The following is a 22,472-nucleotide window of genomic DNA, read 5'->3' as shown; positions in this document are numbered from 1 at the left end:
TCATTATAATTAAATATTACGTCCGTAAACATGCGACTTTCAAAAGGGGTATTATTGTTTGCTATCTATTAGTCTACAAATGCGTAGCCCAATGATTTCCATAAATAGACCGTTATGCAACGGTTTTCCCTTATGCAAAGCAGGCTCCCATGTGCTGTTAACGTTCAGAATCGTCCCTCGGGAACAGAACGCATAAGTAGAGATTCCGTTGGATTCCACCAACAAGACCCAACAACGACCAACAGGAATCTACTGTCTCACAGACGTCTACACCCACCTACTCTCTATATTTCTCTCTCTCTCTCCCTCATCCACTCTTGCTCCCCTCTCTCTTTCTCTCTCCCCCCTCTGTCTATCACCTCTCCCTCACAAACACACACACACACACAAGGCAGAAGACTGATACTTTACAGGAAACAGATTTAATATTGAGCAACAACCAACCTCACCATGATTGTCAAAGTAAGAGTCACTGAATATACAGCAGCATCCACAACCCACCACACCCATCAAACATACCCATCAAACACACCAGGAAAACAAGACCTTAAACAAGTCAAATTGGCAACAAGGGAAGAAAGTCTTTGAAATGCCGCATTCAAGACAACTCGGAAAATCAGAACCTCAAGAGTTCAAATTTGCATACGTTTTTTTTTTTTTTTTTAAATTAGCGCTTCCAATTGGTTGATTATGATACTTTCCTAGTGGAACCAAAAATTGGACCTAATTTTTCTACGAGTTTCCAAGTTGGAAATTTCCGAGTTTCCGAGTTCTGATACATATAATAAAATACAATTTGATACAAGTCACATTAGAATGATTGTAAAAAAAAAAAAAAAAAAATATTCACAGAAAACATTCACCCCATTAATATAGTAATCATTCAAACACCTGTTCATAAATAGAAAAACCTCTTTATATATATATATTTCAGTGTATATATTCTGTACCCTTTTGGTTGCCTTTCCCTTATGAGTAGTCAGGCACTTATACAGTATACACACATACACTGGCCAAGAATCAAGTGCCCGAAATCACACTCAAAAACAATAACAAAAAAACACTTTTATAGAAAAAAAATATATATGAAAACAACCAGAACAAGTTCAAACACATTGACATGAAAAGGATAATAAATGTTTCTACACATTAACCCCACTAACAGAAAACATATCAAAACCAACAGCATTATATAGTGGAGTGTATTCTAACCTGAGAATCAGTATGTAAATCCTATACAATCTTAGGCCTGGTACCAGATCTGTGTATCGTCTAGGCCAATTCTATGGATTTAGTCTTGTCAAACACCACAGGAGATGGCTGTATAGCACAAACAGATCTGGGACCAGGCTATAGTGGAGTGGAGATGGCTATATAGGACAAACAGACCTGGGACCAGGCTATAGTGGAGGGGATATGGCTATACAGCACAAACAGACCTGGGACCAGGCTATAGTGGAGTGGTTTGGCTATATAGCACAAACAGATCTGGGACCAGGCTATAGTGGAGTGGAGATGGCTATATAGGACAAACAGACCTGGGACCAGGCTATAGTGGAGGGGAGATGGCTATATAGGACAAACAGATCTGGGACCAGGCTATAGTGGAGGGGATATGGCTATACAGCACAAACAGATCTGGGACCAGGCTATAGTGGAGGGGAGATGGCTATATAGGACAAACAGACCTGGGACCAGGCTATAGTGGAGGGGAGATGGCTATATAGCACAAACAGATCTGGGACCAGGCTATAGTGGAGTGGTTTGGCTATATAGGACAAACAGATCTGGGACCAGGCTATAGTGGAGGGGAGATGGCTATATAGGACAAACAGACCTGGGACCAGGCTATAGTGGAGGGGAGATGGCTATATAGGACAAACAGACCTGGGACTAGGCTATAGTGGAGGGGAGATGGCTATATAGCACAAACAGACCTGGGACCAGGCTAGAATAATCTCACTGTGCTTTTCCAGTATGCAAGTAGTAATCTCTTCTGTAGAAGTTGGATCCTTTCCAAGTCCTATTGGATATGAATGTAAACATGACCGGCACTTTGTTTCACAATCTCTTTCTTTCAACAGTCGTTACAGTTGTATAAGACAAGCGGTTAGGGGTCAATTCCATTTCAATTGTACAGTTATTGACTGGAATTGAAAAGGAATTGAGGCCAACCTTGGTATTGCAGTAGATACAACATTTTACAGTAGTACTACAGTGTACAGTAGTTGTGCAAAAGATTTCCTATAAACCCCCATTTGGAACTTTCAGGAGTGTAAACCCCAAAACAAACATTGGTTATTTTCATCAATCAAATGCATAATAGCATTAAAACACACTGTATAAATTCATAGCAAAGTACATATTTAAATATATTAATCCCTTTACTGAATATATAGAGTTGTGTTTTTTTGTGTGTTTTTTTTGTACAGATAATCTACATCGGTTGGAGAGTTCCAGGTGAAAGCCAGAATAATCTCAAACTGGGCATAATCTCAATCCTAATCTCAACAGGTCTCATATTTAAAATGGACGTTCCCTTAACGTTTCAGATTTACCCGACGACAGTTTCGACCAAGACAACCGTTGTGTTCCTGCCCTTCCCCTCTCCTTCAGCCCCTTCTTTCTACTGCACCCCAGACCCTGTAGTATCATCACTATCCTGATCATTCGAAAGCGGCGACCCAGGCATCGACTCCTCCCCCTCTGCCCCTCTCCCCCCTTTCAGCCCCTTCCCCCTCAGGAAGGCGGAGTTGGGATGGAGGGCGTGGTAGTGTTTGAGCAGTGTATCCTGGGAAGGGGCGGTGTGGCCACACTCCTCGCAGACGTAGAGTTTGTTGCGTCTCTCTTTATAGGCGTACTGCAGGGTCACACCGTGGATCTTCTTCATGTGAGACTCTAGAGAGCAGCGCTGGGTGAAGGCCTTGTCACACAGAGAGCACTTGTAGGGACGCACTCCTAGAGAGAGATGGAGGGAGAGAAGGGTTAGAGTTGGAGGGAGAGAAGGGTTAGAGATGGAGAGAGAGAAGGGTTAGAGATGGAGAGAGAGAAGGGTTAGAGATAGAGAGAGAAGGGTTAGAGATGGAGGGGGAGAAGGGTTAGAGATGGAGGGAGAGGAGGGTTAGAGTTGGAGAGAGAGAAGGGTTAGAGATGGAGGGAGAGAAGGGTTAGAGATGGAGGGAGAGAAGGGTTAGAGATAGAGAGGGAGAAGGGTTAGAGATGGAGAGAGAAGGGTTAGAGATGGAGGGAGAGAAGGGTTAGAGATGGAGGGAGAGAAGGGTTAGAGTTGGAGGGAGAAGGGTTAGAGATGGAGGGAGAGGAGGGTTAGAGTTGGAGGGAGAAGGGTTAGAGATGGAGGGAGAGGAGGGTTAGAGATGGAGGGAGAGAAGGGTTGGAGATGGAGAGAGAGAAGGGTTGGAGATGGAGGGAGAGAAGGGTTAGAGATGGAGGGAGAGAGAGAAGGGTTAGAGATAGAGAGAGAGAAGGGTTAGAGATAGAGAGAGAAGGGTTAGAGATGGAGGGAGAGAAGGGTTAGAGATGGAGAGAGAGAAGGGTTAGAGATGGAGAGAGAGAAGGGTTAGAGATGGAGAGAGAGAAGGGTTCGAGATGGAGAGAGAGAAGGGTTAGAGATGGAGAGGGAGAGAAGGGTTAGAGATGGAGGGGGAGAAGGGTTAGAGATGGAGGGGGAGAAGCGGAATGAGAGGAGATGGAGTAGCACTAGGTGGAGAGAGGGGGAGTGGGGTGGTTGGTGGGTAGAGTGAAAGGTAGGTAGGGTGGAGTGGTTACTGGTTGGTGTGGTGTATTGGTGAGTCTGTTCGGCTTTCTGTCCGTGCTCCTGTATGTGTGACCTACCTGTGTGTGTCCTACCTGTGTGTGTGTGTGTGTGTGTGTGTGTGTGTGTGTGTGTGTGTCCTACCTGTGTGTGTGTGTGTGTGTGTGACCTACCTGTGTGTGTTCTGACGTGTCTCTTCAGGTCGAAGGTGTCGTTAAATCCTTTACCACAGTGGTTACACAGGTGTCTCTTAGTATCACTGTGACACTTCAGGTGTCGGTTCAACATCCTCTGGTACTGGAACACCTTCTGACACATCTGATGGGTTACACAGGAACAGGAGAGAGAGACGGGTTAGGGAGGAAGAGGAGAGAGAGGTGGGTTAGGGAGGAAGAGGAGAGAGAGGTGGGTTAGGGAGGAAGAGGAGAGAGAGATGGGTTTGGGAGGAAGAGGAGAGAGAGATGGGTTAGGGAGGAAGAGGAGAGAGAGATGGGTTAGGGAGGAAGAGGAGAGAGAGATGGGTTAGGGAGGAAGAGATGGGTTTGGGAGGAAGAGGAGAAAGAGATGGGCTAGGGAGGAAGACATGGAGAGAGAGATGGGCTACAGAGGAATAGATAGATGGATTAGAGATGGAGGAAGATAAGAGATGGTTACAGAGGAAGAGAAAGATGGATGATTAGAGATGAGTAAAGAGAGGGTGAAAGCTCTTCTGGCATAGCTGATAGAAAGATGGAGAGAATGGGTTAGAAGGGAGAGGGGGATTATGACAGGATGGAGAGAATGGCTTAGAAGGGAGAGGAGGATTGAGACAGGGATGGACAGAATGGGTTAGAAGGGAGAGGAGGATTGAGACAGGGATGGACAGAATGGGTTAGAAGGGAGAGAGGGTCGTGACATACCTTGCACACAAACGACGCCTGAGCACCTGTCCCTGACTTCGTTACTGTGGAGACCAGGGCAGTAGGGGACGTCGTCAAGGAAACAGGTGTGGTGGTGATTTCGGGGATGGAAGGCTGGGGAGGTATTGGAATCTGACTGGGTAGCTCACCTGTAGTCACCTATAGAAGAGACAGAGATAAAGAGAGAGAGAATGGGATAAAGGGAGAGAGATGGAGAGAATGGGATAAAGAGAGAGAGATGGAGAGAATGGGATAAAGAGAGAGAGATGGAGAGAATGGGATAAAGAGAGAAAGGGAGAGAATGGGATAAAGAGAGAGAGGGAGAGAATGGGATAAAGAGAGAGAGATGGGATAAAGAGAGAGAGATGGAGAGAATGGGATAGAAGAGGGATTGAGAAGGAGAATGGGATGGAAAAGAGAGATGGAGAGAATGGGATAAAGAGAGAGATGGAGAGAATGGGATAGAAGAGAGAGATGGAGAGAATGGGATAACGAGAGAGATGGAGAGAATGGGATAACGAGAGATGGAGAGAATGGGATAAAGAGAGAGAGATGGAGAAGATGGGATAACAAGAGAGATGGAGAGAATGGGATGGAAGAGGGATTGAGAAGGATGGGATAAAGAGAGAGAGATGGAGAAGATGGGATAGAAGAGGGATTGAGAAGGATGGGGTGAGAGAGAGAGATGGAGAAGATGGGATAGAAGAGGGATTGAGAAGGATGGGGTGAGAGAGATGGAGAAGATGGGATAGAAGAGGGATTGAGAAGGATGTGGTGAGAGAGAGAGATGGAGAAGATGGGATGGAAGAGGGATTGAGAAGGATGGGATAAAGAGAGAGATGGAGAAGATGGGATAGAAGAGGGATTGAGAAGGATGGGATAAAGAGAGAGAGATGGAGAAGATGGGATAGAAGAGGGATTGAGAAGGATGGGGTGAGAGAGATGGAGAAGATGGGATAGAAGAGGGATTGAGAAGGATGTGGTGAGAGAGAGAGATGGAGAAGATGGGATGGAAGAGGGATTGAGAAGGATGGGATAAAGAGAGAGATGGAGAAGATGGGATAGAAGAGGGATTGAGAAGGATGGGATAAAGAGAGAGAGATGGAGAAGATGGGATAGAAGAGGGATTGAGAAGGAGAATGGGATGGAAGAGAGAGATGGAGAGAATGGGATAGAAGAGGGATTGAGAAGGATGTGGTGAGAGAGAGAATAAAAAAAGTTGGTCACCGGCGATAATTGGGGTCTTATATTCTCAGAAAACCAAACACGATTACATAACTAAAAATACATTTTAAAAAAGACCCCCCCCCATTATTCTCAAAATGCCTCAGTCACTCACCTTGATTTTGGAGCGGACATAGGTGCTGCTCTGTGCCCTCCTCTTCACCTCTAACCCCGTGACCTCTAACTCCCGACCAGGGCTCTGGGGTTGACCCAGCACCGTGCACGAGGGCATCTCCGCTGTAGGGGTCATCACGCTGCGCACCGAGTGTGTGTATTTGGTGTATTCGTAGTGCGTTGTCGTGGCGAGACGGGGGGCGGTCTCTGCTGGACTGGCTTCAGTTTCCTCCAATAAGGGCACGGGGAAGACAGACACTGAAATGGACAGAGAGAGAAAGGATACGATATAAGAATATATATATATATATATATATATATATATATAAATAAAATATATAACTTAAGAATTGGATTCATTATGGCACAGTCACGCACACTAGAAGGACAGAGAGAGAAAGTTGAAGATAAGAGCGTGGGTGGTGTCTAATTGTCTGTTTAAAGTATGACAGAGAAGGCCCATGCCACACACACAGTCTAGTTACCGTTGGACCAGTCTGACCAGCCAGTCCAGAGACACAGGTTGGTTGCTATTACGCTCCTTACACACACACACACACACACACACACACAGTATATGTGCCTCACTGCTCTGTGTGCACTCGTGTTAGTAGCAAAGGTTACTTATCCTATTCAATCGGTTACATACAATCTCTATTAGAGACACAGAGAAATTGTAAAGATTCACCGATGCCCATCGGTCACCGATTCAAATGCTTTAGATGCAAGTGCATCGGTCCTCGTTACCCCCCCCCCCCCAAAAAAAACTGATCCTATAGCACGCATCGGTCAGGGAAAATAACCAGATTCAAACTCCCATCTCCGAAAATACCTCTCATCTTTTGTGACAACTGATTCAACTGCGTTGACAGACATGAGATCTATAAGTCATGTTATATGCTGAACAACTCCAGGTAATATCAGTAGCCTTTGTCAAACTGAGCACTGAGCTCAGCTTCGCATGCTGACCAGTGAGAAGTAGACGACCTGTTCCTGATCTCCTTCAGCATTCAAAATACTAAAATGGAAACACGTGATATTAGGCTTTATTAGTTGAGTGACAACCGATGTCATTTGCTAGGTAATTATTATCAATGGGATGTTTAAAAATTGTGTTTTACCAAGCTAGCAGAGATAAACTAATTTGTCTACACCTCCTAAAACCTTAACAGAGGTTACAATAGATTTTATTTAGATTGTTCACCATCAGCAATAGTTTTGGTTGTTTTGCTTTTAACAAATCAGTGTTTATGGTTATTTTTAGACATGAAACAATCAACTGTGTCCTGTATAACGAGGAGGTGGACTAGTAACCGGAAGGTTGCAAGTTCAAATCCCCGAGCTGACAAGGTCGTTCTGCCCCTGAACAGGCAGCTAACCCACTGTTCCTAGACCAGTTAACCCCACTGTTCCTAGACCAGTTAACCCACTGTTCCTAGACCAGTTAACCCACTGTTCCTAGACCAGTTAACCCACTGTTCCTAGACCAGTTAACCCACTGTTCCTAGACCAGTTAACCCACTGTTCCTAGACCAGTTAACCCACTGTTCCTAGACCAGTTAACCCACTGTTCCTAGACCGTCATTGAAAATAAGAAAATAAGAATGTGTTCTTAACTGACTTGCCTAGTTAAATAAAGGTGAAATAAAGGTTAAATAAAGGTTAAATAAAGGTTAAATAAAGGTAAAGTGAAATAAAGGTTAAATAAAGGTAAAGTAAAATAAAATATGGCCGAAGCCAGAGGACAAAATCTCTCAGTAAAAACGTCCAAAATGTTCACAACCATTTGAATAGTGAGATGAGGGTGAAATCCAAAATTGTGCTATCTATTAATTGGCTATGTCATAGCTAATTTCTAAACAATAAATATTTATACATTACTAGCTCAAACTCTTAATCTGCAAAAATTACTGATTACTGATTTATTTTTATTTAACTAGGCAAGTCAGTTAAGAACAAATTCTTATTTTCAATGACGGCCTAGGAACAGTGGGTTAACTGCCTGTTCAGGGGCAGAACGACAGATTTGTACTTTGTCAGCTCTGGGATTTGAACTTGCAACCTTGCTAGTCCAAGGCTCTAGCCACTAGGCTACCCTGCCACCCCCTGCTGCCCCACTGATAGTGGTAGTGGGTGGTAGATGGCTAATTCTCCCTTATGTCTGCTCAGGTGCCTACATAGTAAATTCACACACACACACACACCGCACAACTCAGACAGATCCATCAACAGCAGATTTGAATTTAGAATGGAAAATGAATGTGTTTGTACAGCAAATGTTAGTGCATCAAATCATATCACATCCAACCGAATCGAATTGATTTGTTCTCTAATCAAACCGAATCGGTTCAAACTGTTTACGTTCCCAAGCTAGAAAACCAAACAATGTTGCTCAAACGGAAGGGAGAACTAACAACGTCACTGACAACAACCAAAACTAAACAGCTGGGGTTTTAGGAGGGGTTCTTGAAAGACACTCATGGGGGGGGTGTCCACTGGAAGTTGCCTAGCAACAACAACTGGAACCTGAAAGACACCGCCCACTAAATTTACCCTGAAGACGAAAACAAAAATAAAAAAAACCCACACCAAACTTAAAGACAGGAAGCAAACCAAAAAGTGGAGCAAAACAGAAACAGAGAAGATCAGATAAAGGATTGTTTGTCTAGAAAATAAAATAGGGAGAGACAACTAAATGCTTTAACCAGTGGTGGAAAAAGTACCCAATTGTCATACTTGACTAAAAGATACCTTAATAGAAAATGACTCAAGTACAAGTCACCCAGTAAAATACTACTTGAGTAAAAGTCTAAAAGTATTTGGTTTTAAATATACTTAAGTATCAAAGGTAAATGTAACTGCAAAAATATACGTAAAAGTAAAACAATTATTTCAAATTGCTTATATTAAGCAAACCATACGACACAATGCCATTTTTATGTGTCTACAGATACCCAGGGGCACACTCCAACACTCCAACACTCAGACATCATGTACAGATACCCAGGGGCACACTCCAACACTCAGACATCATGTACAGATACCCAGGGGCACACTCCAACACTCAGACATCATGTACAGATACCCAGGGGCACACTCCAACACTCCAACACTCAGACATCATGTACAGATACCCAGGGGCACACTCCAACACTCCAACACTCAGACATCATTTACAGATACCCAGGGGCACACTCCAACACTCCAACACTCAGACATCATTTACAGATACCCAGGGGCACACTCCAACACTCAGACATCATTTACAGATACCCAGGGGCACACTCCAACACTCCAACACTCAGACATAATTTACAGATACCCAGGGGCACACTCCAACACTACAACACTCAGACATCATTTACAGATACCCAGGGGCACACTCCAACACTCAGACATCATTTACAGATACCCAGGGGCACACTCCAACACTACAACACTCAGAAATCATTTACAGATACCCAGGGGCACACTCCAACACTCAGACATCATGTACAGATACCCAGGGCACACTCCAACACTCAGACATCATTTACAGATACCCAGGGGCACACTCCAACACTCAGACATCATGTACAGATACCCAGGGGCACACTCCAACACTCAGACATCATTTACAGATACCCAGGGGCACACTCCAACACTCCAACACTCAGACATCATGTACAGATACCCAGGGGCACACTCCAACACTCAGACATCATTTACAGATACCCAGGGGCACACTCCAACACTCCAACACTCAGACATCATGTACAGATACCCACGGGCACACTCCAACACTCAGACATCATTTACAGACACCCAGGGGCACACTCCAACACTCCAACACTCAGACATCATTTACAGATACCCAGGGGCACACTCCAACACTCCAACACTCAGACATCATTTACAGATACCCAGGGGCACACTCCAACACTACAACACTCAGACATCATTTACAGATACCCAGGGGCACACTCCAACACTCCAACACTCAGACATCATTTACAGATACCCAGGGGCACACTCCAACACTACAACACTCAGACATCATTTACAGATACCCAGGGGCACACTCCAACACTCAGACATCATTTACAGATACCCAGGGGCACACTCCAACACTCCAACACTCAGACATCATGTACAGATACCCAGGGGCACACTCCAACACTCAGACATCATGTACAGATACCCAGGGGCACACTCCAACACTCAGACATCATGTACAGATACCCAGGGGCACACTCCAACACTCAGACATCATTTACAGATACCCAGGGGCACACTCCAACACTCAGACATCATGTACAGATACCCAGGGGCACACTCCAACACTCCAACACTCAGACATCATGTACAGATACCCAGGGGCACACTCCAACACTCCAACACTCAGACATCATTTACAGATACCCAGGGGCACACTCCAACACTCCAACACTCAGACATCATGTACAGATACCCAGGGGCACACTCCAACACTCAGACATCATTTACAGATACCCAGGGGCACACTCCAACACTCAGACATCATGTACAGATACCCAGGGCACACTCCAACACTCCAACACTCAGACATCATTTACAGATACCCAGGGGCACACTCCAACACTCAGACATCATGTACAGATACCCAGGGGCACACTCCAACACTCAGACATCATTTACAGATACCCAGGGGCACACTCCAACACTCCAACACTCAGACATCATGTACAGATACCCAGGGGCACACTCCAACACTCAGACATCATTTACAGATACCCAGGGGCACACTCCAACACTCCAACACTCAGACATCATGTACAGATACCCAGGGGCACACTCCAACACTCAGACATCATTTACAGACACCCAGGGGCACACTCCAACACTCCAACACTCAGACATCATTTACAGATACCCAGGGGCACACTCCAACACTCCAACACTCAGACATCATTTACAGATACCCAGGGGCACACTCCAACACTACAACACTCAGACATCATTTACAGATACCCAGGGGCACACTCCAACACTCCAACACTCAGACATCATTTACAGATACCCAGGGGCACACTCCAACACTACAACACTCAGACATCATTTACAGATACCCAGGGGCACACTCCAACACTCAGACATCATTTACAGATACCCAGGGGCACACTCCAACACTCCAACACTCAGACATCATGTACAGATACCCAGGGGCACACTCCAACACTCAGACATCATGTACAGATACCCAGGGGCACACTCCAACACTCAGACATCATTTACAGATACCCAGGGGCACACTCCAACACTCAGACATCATGTACAGATACCCAGGGGCACACTCCAACACTCCAACACTCAGACATCATGTACAGATACCCAGGGGCACACTCCAACACTCCAACACTCAGACATCATGTACAGATACCCAGGGGCACACTCCAACACTCAGACATCATTTACAGATACCCAGGGGCACACTCCAACACTCAGACATCATGTACAGATACCCAGGGCACACTCCAACACTCCAACACTCAGACATCATTTACAGATACCCAGGGGCACACTCCAACACTCCAACACTCAGACATCATGTACAGATACCCAGGGGCACACTCCAACACTCCAACACTCAGACATCATGTACAGATACCCAGGGGCACACTCCAACACTCAGACATCATTTACAGACACCCAGGGGCACACTCCAACACTCCAACACTCAGACATCATTTACAGATACCCAGGGGCACACTCCAACACTCCAACACTCAGACATCATTTACAGATACCCAGGGGCACACTCCAACACTACAACACTCAGACATCATTTACAGATACCCAGGGGCACACTCCAACACTCCAACACTCAGACATCATTTACAGATACCCAGGGGCACACTCCAACACTACAACAATCAGACATAATTTACAGATACCCAGGGGCACACTCCAACACTCAGACATCATTTACAGATACCCAGGGGCACACTCCAACACTCAGACATCATGTACAGATACCCAGGGGCACACTCCAACACTCAGACATCATGTACAGATACCCAGGGGCACACTCCAACACTCAGACATCATGTACAGATACCCAGGGGCACACTCCAACACTCAGACATCATGTACAGATACCCAGGGGCACACTCCAACACTCCAACACTCAGACATCATGTACAGATACCCAGGGGCACACTCCAACACTCCAACACTCAGACATCATTTACAGATACCCAGGGGCACACTCCAACACTCCAACACTCAGACATCATGTACAGATACCCAGGGGCACACTCCAACACTCAGACATCATTTACAGATACCCAGGGGCACACTCCAACACTCAGACATCATGTACAGATACCCAGGGGCACACTCCAACACTCAGACATCATTTACAGATACCCAGGGGCACACTCCAACACTCCAACACTCAGACATCATGTACAGATACCCAGGGGCACACTCCAACACTCCAACACTCAGACATCATTTACAGATACCCAGGGGCACACTCCAACACTCAGACATCATTTACAGATACCCAGGGGCACACTCCAACACTCCAACACTCCAACACTCAGACATCATTTACAGATACCCAGGGGCACACTCCAACACTCAGACATAATTTACAGATACCCAGGGGCACACTCCAACACTCCAACACTCCAACACTCAGACATAATTTACAGATACCCAGGGGCACACTCCAACACTCCAACACTCCAACACTCAGGCATCATGTACAGATACCCAGGGGCACACTCCAACACTCAGACATAATTTACAGATACCCAGGGGCACACTCCAACACTCAGACATCATGTACAGATACCCAGGGGCACACTCCAACACTCAGACATAATTTACAGATACCCAGGGGCACACTCCAACACTCCAACACTCCAACACTCAGACATCATTTACAGATACCCAGGGGCACACTCCAACACTCCAACACTCCAACACTCAGACATCATTTACAGATACCCAGGGGCACACTACAACACTCAGACATAATTTACAAATGAAGCATGTGTTTAGTGGGTCCGCCTTTTGAGAGGCAGTAGGGATGTTCTCTTGATAAGTGTGTGAATTGGACCATTTTCCTGTCCTGCTAAGCATTCAACGACTACATTTGAGTGTCAGAGTGTCAGGGGGAAATGTATGGGGTAAAAAGTACATTATTTTCTTTAGGAATGTTGTAGTGAAGTAAAAGTTGTCAAAAAATATAAATAATAAAGTACAGATACCCCCCAAAAAACTACTTAAGTAGTACTTCAAAGTATTTTTACTTAAGTACTTTACACCCCTGGCATTAACTCTCAAGACATATGCAGTGGGCCAGCCACTCTTAAATATCACCTGGGCCAGCACAGGTGAAACACCTTTGGACTAACGAGATGGACAAGCTAACATAAACTAACGAGGCGACACCAATCGGTGTGCCCTACGTGCTAAAAGTCCAACCTCAAAACCTAAATGAAAAAAATAAAATAAATCTGTAACAAACTAAAAATGTATCGATAAGTATGGAATGGTCTTGAAAGGTAATGATGCACATCCTTAGTTACTATTAATGATATTTGATCAGCAACGTTCCAATTTGACTACATTACAAACACCTAGAGCCAGTAATTGTTTAAGTAAGTGTGTGTGTGTCCTGTAAAATCAGTAGATTTACATTTTTTACCACAAAAAAAATTTAACTCGGCAAATCAGTTAAGAAGAAAGCCACCCTATGGGACTCCCAATCACGGTTGGATGTGGTACAGCCTGGATTCGAACCAGGACTGTAGTGCCTCTTGCACTGAGATGCAACGCCTTAGACAGCTGCGCCACTCCAGAGCCCAATGAATAGTATAGCAAACAATGAATCTGTTGATTCTATAACAGGTCAGGAGACAATCGGATAACTCGCAAATCAGCATGCAAATTTATGAGAGCGAGAGCCATTGTTTTGTGTGGGTCATAACGGTATCCTTCCCGGTCGTCATATAGGAATAGGATGAAGTTGCGTTTAAAGTACCCGTTTTTTTAATGGCTCAACTGAAGCCATTTTTTTACTTTAAATGATAACACACACACACACACACACACTCACCCGATTAGACATGTTGGTGAGTTAATCTCGAGCTGTTTGCTCACCCCTCCCTTCTACACCAGCACCGCACGACTCCAGGCGAACAATGACTGTTCAGATATGATACTGATGATATTCGAAAACTTGGTTCAATCAATCGTCGTTGAAAAACGATGGTATGCTATCTAACAGTCTGAAACGAACAGTTTTTTAGAACTAATATAATTATATAAATTAAAAATAGTTTAGAACCTCGCCTGTAGAGAGACAGAGAGAGAGTCAACAGTAGATCGGACCGTAATGCTGTAGTGTGCTGTGTTTGCTAAGGGTGTATGACCGTGTGTAGGGAGACGAAGGTAGTAGCCTAGCTGTAGTCCGTTACTTCACCCAGCATCTACTGGCCTAAACATTAACCAGAGCGCGGGGACGCGCACACACACAAGCTTCCCGCGCACTCAAGGAATAATTATTCTACCCAAGTTTGCACAGGCACTGTTATGCACCGGGTCTTTTTCTCAACTTGGAAAAAATATTTCCTGTTCTCTTTATTCATCGAAGCTACAAAGCTAAAATAAAACAATAGCTACTAAGCAAAGACGTTTCATAGTTTGTCTACTCTATACTTATATAATTATCTTGCTCAGAATTATTGGAGAGAAATGTGTATCCTAACCTATGCTAAACGGGTAACGGTGATAAACGCCATGGAAGTATTGTTTGGACAGTGATCACAGCTGTAGTTGGAGTGACAAGTCGAGGCGGTGGGGCAGGCAACTTCACATAGCTGGGTAATAACTAGGCTACTAGTGTTGTCACCTGAACGACTGCTGTTGTTTTGGCGCTTCACGCAATAACCTAAAGTTAAAATCTTTGGAGGTAAATAGCCCTCGATTTTAAAATGGTTTCATAAAAACGTGTTATACTAATCAAATAATGCCCATCATCAAAAACAACTTACTGAGAGGTTTGTTTTGTTTGTTATTCAAACCGTGTTTAATGTTTAAAAAAAAAACATTAGTTCAGGAAGTGAATTCTAATCTAACGGTCAGTTTCAGCACCAACAGACCTTTAAAGGACGTAAAGGGTAATGATTAAAAGTTACCGGTGGTGGAGGAAGGGGGTCTCTCTCTCTCTCTCTCACACACACGGGGGGGGGGGGGGGGGGGGGGGGGGGGGGGGCAGGGAGTGGCGGAGTAACCCGTTAGGTTCAGTTATCTGATACCACTGCCCCTAACAATAAAAACACCCCAGCGGCACAATGGCGATTGTTCTCAAGATCGCGAAAGAGAGACATACAATTAAAAGTACGTAGAATTTTGCATGGAGGAAATGCAATCGATGTGACTGGTTTGTCACAAAACAGCATCAAAGGGCTGAATTGGAGGTTAAACCTTCCTCAAAAAACAGTGGCAAGTATTCGGCTACTGTGCAGACTATGACTAAATAAATACAATTAATTTTAGACTGCATGGCAAACAGTTCTAGTCTACACAGTAGGACTACATTGGTAATCTATTATTGCAAATCAAGATCCACTTGTTTTATGAAAGGGATTAGGCTGCCTATAGGTCAACCAAGGCACAGTCAAGATATGACAGGCCGTATGTATGGGTGAGGTAGATTGGGGCAGTGTTGCAACCGTATTCACACCTTCGCCAACAAGGAAACTACTCGGGTCTGAAGGTCGGACCGAAGGAGGTGTAACGGTGTCGTGGTTATCTTTGTGGCTCAAAATCGGAACAATGACACGCTATAAATTGGGCCTTGCCCCATTGCAAGGCAATGTGTCAACACTGAAACACATTAGCCTACCGTAAGACAGAAAGAAGTTACATAAAATCACAAAGAAAGTTGTTAAAAGTTCTCTTAGCCTATGATTTATCCTGGAATATGGCCTACAATGACATTGTAAAAGAAAAAAAGTTGCCAAAACTTCCCTACCCGATAGCCTACTGCTACAGAATGTAGCCTACTATTTTGGATACATAATTGTAACCGTTTAAGATTGTGAGTTTAACACAAAAAAAAACGTTTCAATGTATCATGAATTATAGCCTAACAATTATTTAATCATGTCATGGAACGCTGATTTCCCGTTATTTTATTCTGTGCTGCTGGCCGTGCTCCACCGAAACAAAATGGTTCATTAACGGAACACCATCCTCGAGCTCTCTCACCTGGTATATATACGTCCCCGCGCTCGTCGTCTGGCAATTCGCTCCAGTTCCGCTTATAGGGCGAGTATCTCGCCTTCTTTACCAGGAAGGCTCGCGGCATGGTCGTTTTTTTTTTACGGTTAAACTGTCCTCTTCGGTCAAGTTTCTGTAGAATCAATACGCTCCAGGTAAACTGGTGAAAAAAGTACTTCAAAAATATACCTTCCCCTCGTGAAAGAACAAAAAAACGGGAAGGATCGTTCCCTTCTCTTTCTTCCCGCAGTCCTCCCTCCTTTCTGTTCTCCACCTCTACAACAAACTTTGTAGCTCCGCAGTTTGTCTTCTATCCCGTTTTTCTTCTCTGTGCGTGTCCGTTCTTTTTCTCCCCAAGCCCACACACTCCACAAAAAACAGCAATGACGTCGCTACAGGTGAGTTATCTTGTTCAGGTGTCCCCGTACTTCCAAGGTTACGTTCAATTCCTCGACTTAAAGTAACGGGAGTTTGTCAGGTAAGACTGCTGATATTCCGATTCAGCGCCACGCAACACGGTGAATTCAGAGGTTGGTCCATGCACGACACAGGTAGGCTAGTCCTTTCCTTTATTCAGGAAGCACAGGTACCAGCGCGCATGCGCCACAGACATAACGGTGACAAACCAAACCTGGGTTAGGCTACTTACTACCTGTTCGACCGGTTTCTTCTTTTTTTACTCACTCCCTCTTTCTCCATTCAGCTTCACGGTGAGAAGGAGAAGAAGGGGTAGAAAATATATTGGAAAATTGAGGGGGTAGGTAGGTTAGAGGACGATAGAGAACGACATGAGAGAAATAGTTAGTTAGGGGGAAGAGTTTTTGGCGTAGTGATGCACCGGTAACACAAGTTCGAATCCCCGAGCTGACAAGGTACAAATCTGTAATTCTGCCCCTGAACAAGGTAGTTAACGCACTGTTCCTAGGCCGTCGTTGAAAATAAGAATTTGTTCTTAACTGACTTGCCTAGTTAAATAAAGATACAATAAAAATATATATATCTCAAGCACAGAATGCCACAGCCAACAGAGGCTGCACATTGGCATGCTCTTACCAACATAAATAGTGGGCGTTGAAACTACAATGGAAACTTCCATATCATTTGATTATCATAATACATGTACCCTACACCTTACCCTCAGGAGGACAAGATTATAGGCCTGCATGTTTGAAAGATCTCTGTAATCTCTGTCAGGTATATAGGAAAGACCATTAATCGCCCTCAAATGTGTGTGTTGTCCTGCCCCCCCCCCCCCCCCCCCTCCTACTGTGTGTTTACAGACCCCCACTGTTAACCATTATCCCCTTGTCTCTCTGATTTGTTCCCCCCCCCAAGTCACCCTCTACCCCCACCCCCGACCACTCAAGCCCCTACAAGACACCTTTAGCCCTTCACCCTTCTGAAACACCTGAAACCAAAACAGAGAGAGAGAGCAAAATAGAACAGGAAAGGGGCGATTTAAAGAACGAAAATAATGTTTGTTTGTAATTTCTTCATTGATAATTAAACGATAGCTATAGTTTCAGTATGGGAGGAGGTAGAGTGGGGGAGGAATAGAGAGGGAATAACAGAGGGATTGAGAGACAGTGAGAGAAGGAAGAGAAAGAGGGTGTGTGGAGATATAGAATGAACGGTATGCTGCCTGGGCTGTTGGAGTGGTTTCTGCCTCCCTCATCCCCCTCTCTCTTGCTTCTCTCCTCCTTCCTTCTCTCTCTCTCTCCCTCCATCCTTACCTGTTACTCTCCTCCTCCTCTCTCTCCCTGCATCCATACTTGTTACTCTTCTCCTTCTCTCTCTTCGTCCACCCGTACCTTCTCTCTTTCTTCGTCCATCCGTACCTTCTCTCTCTCCGTCCATCAGGACCTTCTCTCTCTCCGTCCACCCGTACCTTCTCTCTTTCTTCGTCCATCCGTACCTTCTCTCTCTCCGTCCATCAGTACCTTCTCTCTCTCCGTCCATCCGTACCTTCTCTCTCTCCGTCCATCCGTACCTTCTCTCTCTCCGTCCATCCGTACCTTCTCTCTCTCCGTCCATCCGTACCTTCTCTCTCTCCGTCCATCCGTACCTTCTCTCTCTCCGTCCATCCGTACCTTCTCTCTCTCCGTCCATCCGTACCTTCTCTCTCTCCGTCCATCAGTACCTTCTCTCTCTCTCCGTCCATCCGTACCTTCTCTCTCTCCGTCCATCAGTACCTTCTCTCTCTCTCCGTCCATCCGTACCTTCTCTCTCTCCGTCCATCCGTACCTTCTCTCTCTCCGTCCATCCGTACCTTCTCTCTCTCCGTCCATCCGTACCTTCTCTCTCTCCGTCCATCAGTATCTTCTCTCTCTCCGTCCATCCGTACCTTCTCTCTTTCTTCGTCCATCCGTACCTTCTCTCTCTCCGTCCATCCGTACCTTCTCTCTCTCCGTCCATCCGTACCTTCTCTCTCTCCGTCCATCCGTACCTTCTCTCTCTCCGTCCATCCGTACCTTCTCTCTCTCCGTCCATCAGTACCTTCTCTCTCTCCGTCCATCCGTACCTTCTCTCTCTCTGTCCATCTGTACCTTCTCTCTCTCTGTCCATCCGTACCTTCTCTCTCTCCGTCCATCCGTACCTTCTCTCTCCGTCCATCAGTACCTTCTCTCTCTCCGTCCATCCGTACCTTCTCTCTCTCCGTCCATCAGTACCTTCTCTCTCTCCGTCCATCCGTACCTTCTCTCTCTCCGTCCATCAGTACCTTCTCTCTCTCCGTCCATCCGTACCTTCTCTCTCTCTGTCCATCCGTACCTTCTCTCTCTCCGTCCATCCGTACCTTCTCTCTCTCCGTCCATCCGTACCTTCTCTGTCTCCGTCCATCAGTACCTTCTCTGTCTCCGTCCATCCGTACCTTCTCTCTCTCCGTCCATCAGTATCTTCTCTCTCTCCGTCCATCAGTACCTTCTCTCTCTCCGTCCATCCGTACCTTCTCTCTCTCCGTCCATCCGTACCTTCTCTCTCTCCGTCCATCAGTACCTTCTCTCTCTCCGTCCATCAGTACCTTCTCTCTCTCCGTCCATCCGTACCTTCTCTGTCTCCGTCCATCCGTACCTTCTCTCTCTCCGTCCATCAGTACCTTCTCTCTCCCCGTCCATCAGTACCTTCTCTCTCTCCGTCCATCAGTACCTTCTCTCTCCGTCCATCAGTACCTTCTCTGTCTCCGTCCATCTGTACCTTCTCTGTCTCCATCCATCCGTACCTTCTCTGTCTCCGTCCATCAGTACCTTCTCTGTCTCCGTCCATCCGTACCTTCTCTCTCTCCGTCCATCAGTATCTTCTCTCTCTCCGTCCATCAGTACCTTCTCTCTCTCCGTCCATCAGTACCTTCTCTCTCCGTCCATCAGTACCTTCTCTGTCTCCGTCCATCTGTACCTTCTCTCTCTCCGTCCATCCGTACCTTCTCTCTCTCGTATCTTAAATGCAAAGAAAACACATTTTATGATTTTTAATAGGTTTAAAAAGTTGGTTGAAAATACACTTGCACTTACGAGCTTAGATGGTTCTCGAATTAACCAGGTCTCTGCATATAAATACTTAGGGATATGATTGGATGATTAACAGCCTTTTAAAATGCATGTTGACGAACTTTGTAAACGGCTAAAAATCAAGCTAGGCTTCCTCTATAGAAACAGGACATGCTTGTCCTCTACAAATAGAAAACATTGTGCAAGCTACTTTTATGTCTGTTATAGATTATGGGGATATTATCTACATGCATGCTACGGCATCAACACTTACATCGCTGGATGCTACTTATCATTGCGCACTTATATGTAGTTTTTTAATCATTGTACCTAAACTGTATATATAAACATCTGGACATTTTCACTTAGGGGTGTACTCACTTTTGTTGCCAGCGGTTTAGACATTAATGGCTGTGTGTTGAGTTATTTTCAGGGGACAGCAAATCAACACTGTTATACAAGCTGTAAACTCACTACTTTACATTGTAGCAAAGTGTCATTTCTTCAGTGTTGTCACGTGAAAAGATATACTCAAATATTTACAAACATGTGAGGGGTGTACTCACTTGTGTGATATGGTGTATATGCAAACATATATAAGCAGGGCCCAGCTGTAAAAGAGACCTTGGACTCAGTCTGTGTTCCTTGTTGAAATAAAGGTATAATCATATCTTAATCTTAACTCTTTATACACTACCTTTTCAAAAGTTTGGGATCACTTAGAAATGTCCTTGTTTTTGAAAAGAAAAGCAAACATTTTTGTCCATTAAAATGACATCAAATTGATCAGAAATACAGTGTAGACATTGTTAATGTTGGAAACGGCAGATTTGTTTAATGGGAATATCTGTCACGAACGTCGTCTTGAACATGATCGGACCAAGGTGCTGCGTGGTGAGCGTACATTTTATTTATAAATGTCACCAACAAAACAAAGAACAAGGACACAACCGTGACGCTTACTTAGGCTATAATGCCACTAACAAAGACAACTACCCACAAATACAAAAGGAAAAAAGGCTGCCTAAGTATGATTCCCAATCAGAGACAACGATAGACAGCTGTCCCTGATTGAGAACCATACCCGGCCAAAAACATAGAAACAAAGAACATAGAGTTTCCCACCCGAGTCACACCCTGACCAACCAAACATAGAGAATAAAAAGATCTCTACGGGCGTGACAACTATATACATAGGTGTACAGAGACAAATTATCAACAACCATCACTCCTGTGTTCCAATGGCATGTTGTGTTAGCTAATCCAAGTTGATAATTTTAAAAGGCTAATTGATCATTAGAAAACCCTTTTGCAATTATGTTAGCACAGCTGAAAACTGTTGTTCTGATTAAAGAAGCAATACAACTGTCCTTCTTTAGACTAGTTGAGTATCTGGAGCATCAGCATTTGTCGGTTCGATTACAGGCTCAAAATGGCCACAAAAAAATAAGTTTCTTCTGAAACGTGTCAGTCTATTCTTGTTCTGAGAAATGAAGGCTATTCCAGAAATTTCCAAGAAACTGAAGATCTCATACAACACTGTGTTCTACTCCCTTCACAGAACAGCGCAAACTGTCTCTAACCACAATAGAAAGTAGAGTGGGAGGCCCCGGTGCACAACTGAGCAAGAGGACAAGTACATTAGAGTGTCTAGTTTGAGAAACAGACGCCTCACAAGTTCTCAACTGGCAGCTTCATTAAATAGTACCCTCAAAACACCAGTCTCAACGTCAACAGTGAAGAGGCGACTCCGGGATGCTGGCCTTCTAGGCAGAGTTGCAAAGAAAAAGCCATATTTCAGACTGGACAATAAAAAGTCTAAGTTTGAGGTGTTCGGATCACAAAGAAGAACATTCGTGAGACGCAGAAAAAATGAAAAGATGCTGGAGGAGTGCTTGACGCCATCTGTCAAGCATGGTGGAGGCAATGTGATGGTCTGGGGGTGATGGTCTGGGGGTGATGGTCTGGGGGTGATGGTCTGGGGGTGATGGTCTGGGGGTGATGGTCTGGGGGTGCTTTGGTGGTGGTAAAATGGGAGATTTGTACAGGATTAAAGGGATATTGTGAAGAAGGAAGGCTATCACTCCATTTTGCAACGCCATGCCATACCCTGTGGATTTCCTCCCACAACAGGACAATGACCCAAAGCACAGCTCCAAACTATGCAATAACTATTTAGAGAAGAAGCAGTCAGCTGGTATTCTGTCTAGTATGGAGTGGCCAGCACAGTCACCGGATCTCAACCCTATTGAGGTGTTGTGGGAGTAGCTTGACCGTATGGTACGTAAGAAGTACCCATCAAACCAATCCAATTTGTGGGAGGTGCTTCAGGAAGCATTTGGTGAAATCTCTTCAGATTACCTCAACACATTGACAACTAGAATGCCAAAGGTCGGCTGCAAATGGAGGATTCTTTGACGAAAGCAAAGTTTGAAGGACACAATTATTATTTCAATTAAAAATCATTATTTATAACCTTGTCAACGTCTTGACTATATTTCCTATTCAATTTACAACTCATTTCATGTATGTTTTCATGGAAAACAAGGACATTTCTAAGTGACCCCAAACTTTTGAACAGTAGTGTATATTTTAATTTACAGGAATAATGTTCACTGTATTCTTCACAGGTGCAGGCAGTACTTGTCTGTGACAACCTATCGCTGTAGGAGACGATGGCGCACAGATCGTTCCTCCGATATCGCGCCACGACCTACCTTTTTA

General features: G+C 44.8%; 1 protein-coding gene across 1 annotated transcript; it reads right to left on the bottom strand.

Annotated features, from left to right (window-relative positions):
• Positions 1-406: 406 nt before the first annotated feature.
• Positions 407-16,867, bottom strand: LOC110500950 (putative transcription factor Ovo-like 1). Its single transcript, XM_090214921.1, has 5 exons — positions 16,255-16,867; positions 6,011-6,267; positions 4,672-4,830; positions 3,946-4,090; positions 407-2,958 (listed from the first exon to the last, which is right to left on the bottom strand). The coding sequence occupies exons 1-5, from the start codon at positions 16,352-16,354 to the stop codon at positions 2,627-2,629; spliced, it is 993 nt and encodes a 330-aa protein (XP_090071047.1). The 5' UTR covers positions 16,355-16,867; the 3' UTR covers positions 407-2,626.
• Between the last annotated feature and the right edge of the window lie 5,605 nt (positions 16,868-22,472).

Source organism: Oncorhynchus mykiss, chromosome 21 (assembly GCF_057628025.1).
Source record: "Oncorhynchus mykiss isolate SJ-2025 chromosome 21, ASM5762802v1, whole genome shotgun sequence".
Classification (NCBI taxonomy): domain Eukaryota; kingdom Metazoa; phylum Chordata; class Actinopteri; order Salmoniformes; family Salmonidae; genus Oncorhynchus; species Oncorhynchus mykiss.
The sequence above is the reverse complement of the archived record's forward strand: the minus strand, read 5'-3'. Positions and strand labels throughout refer to the sequence as shown.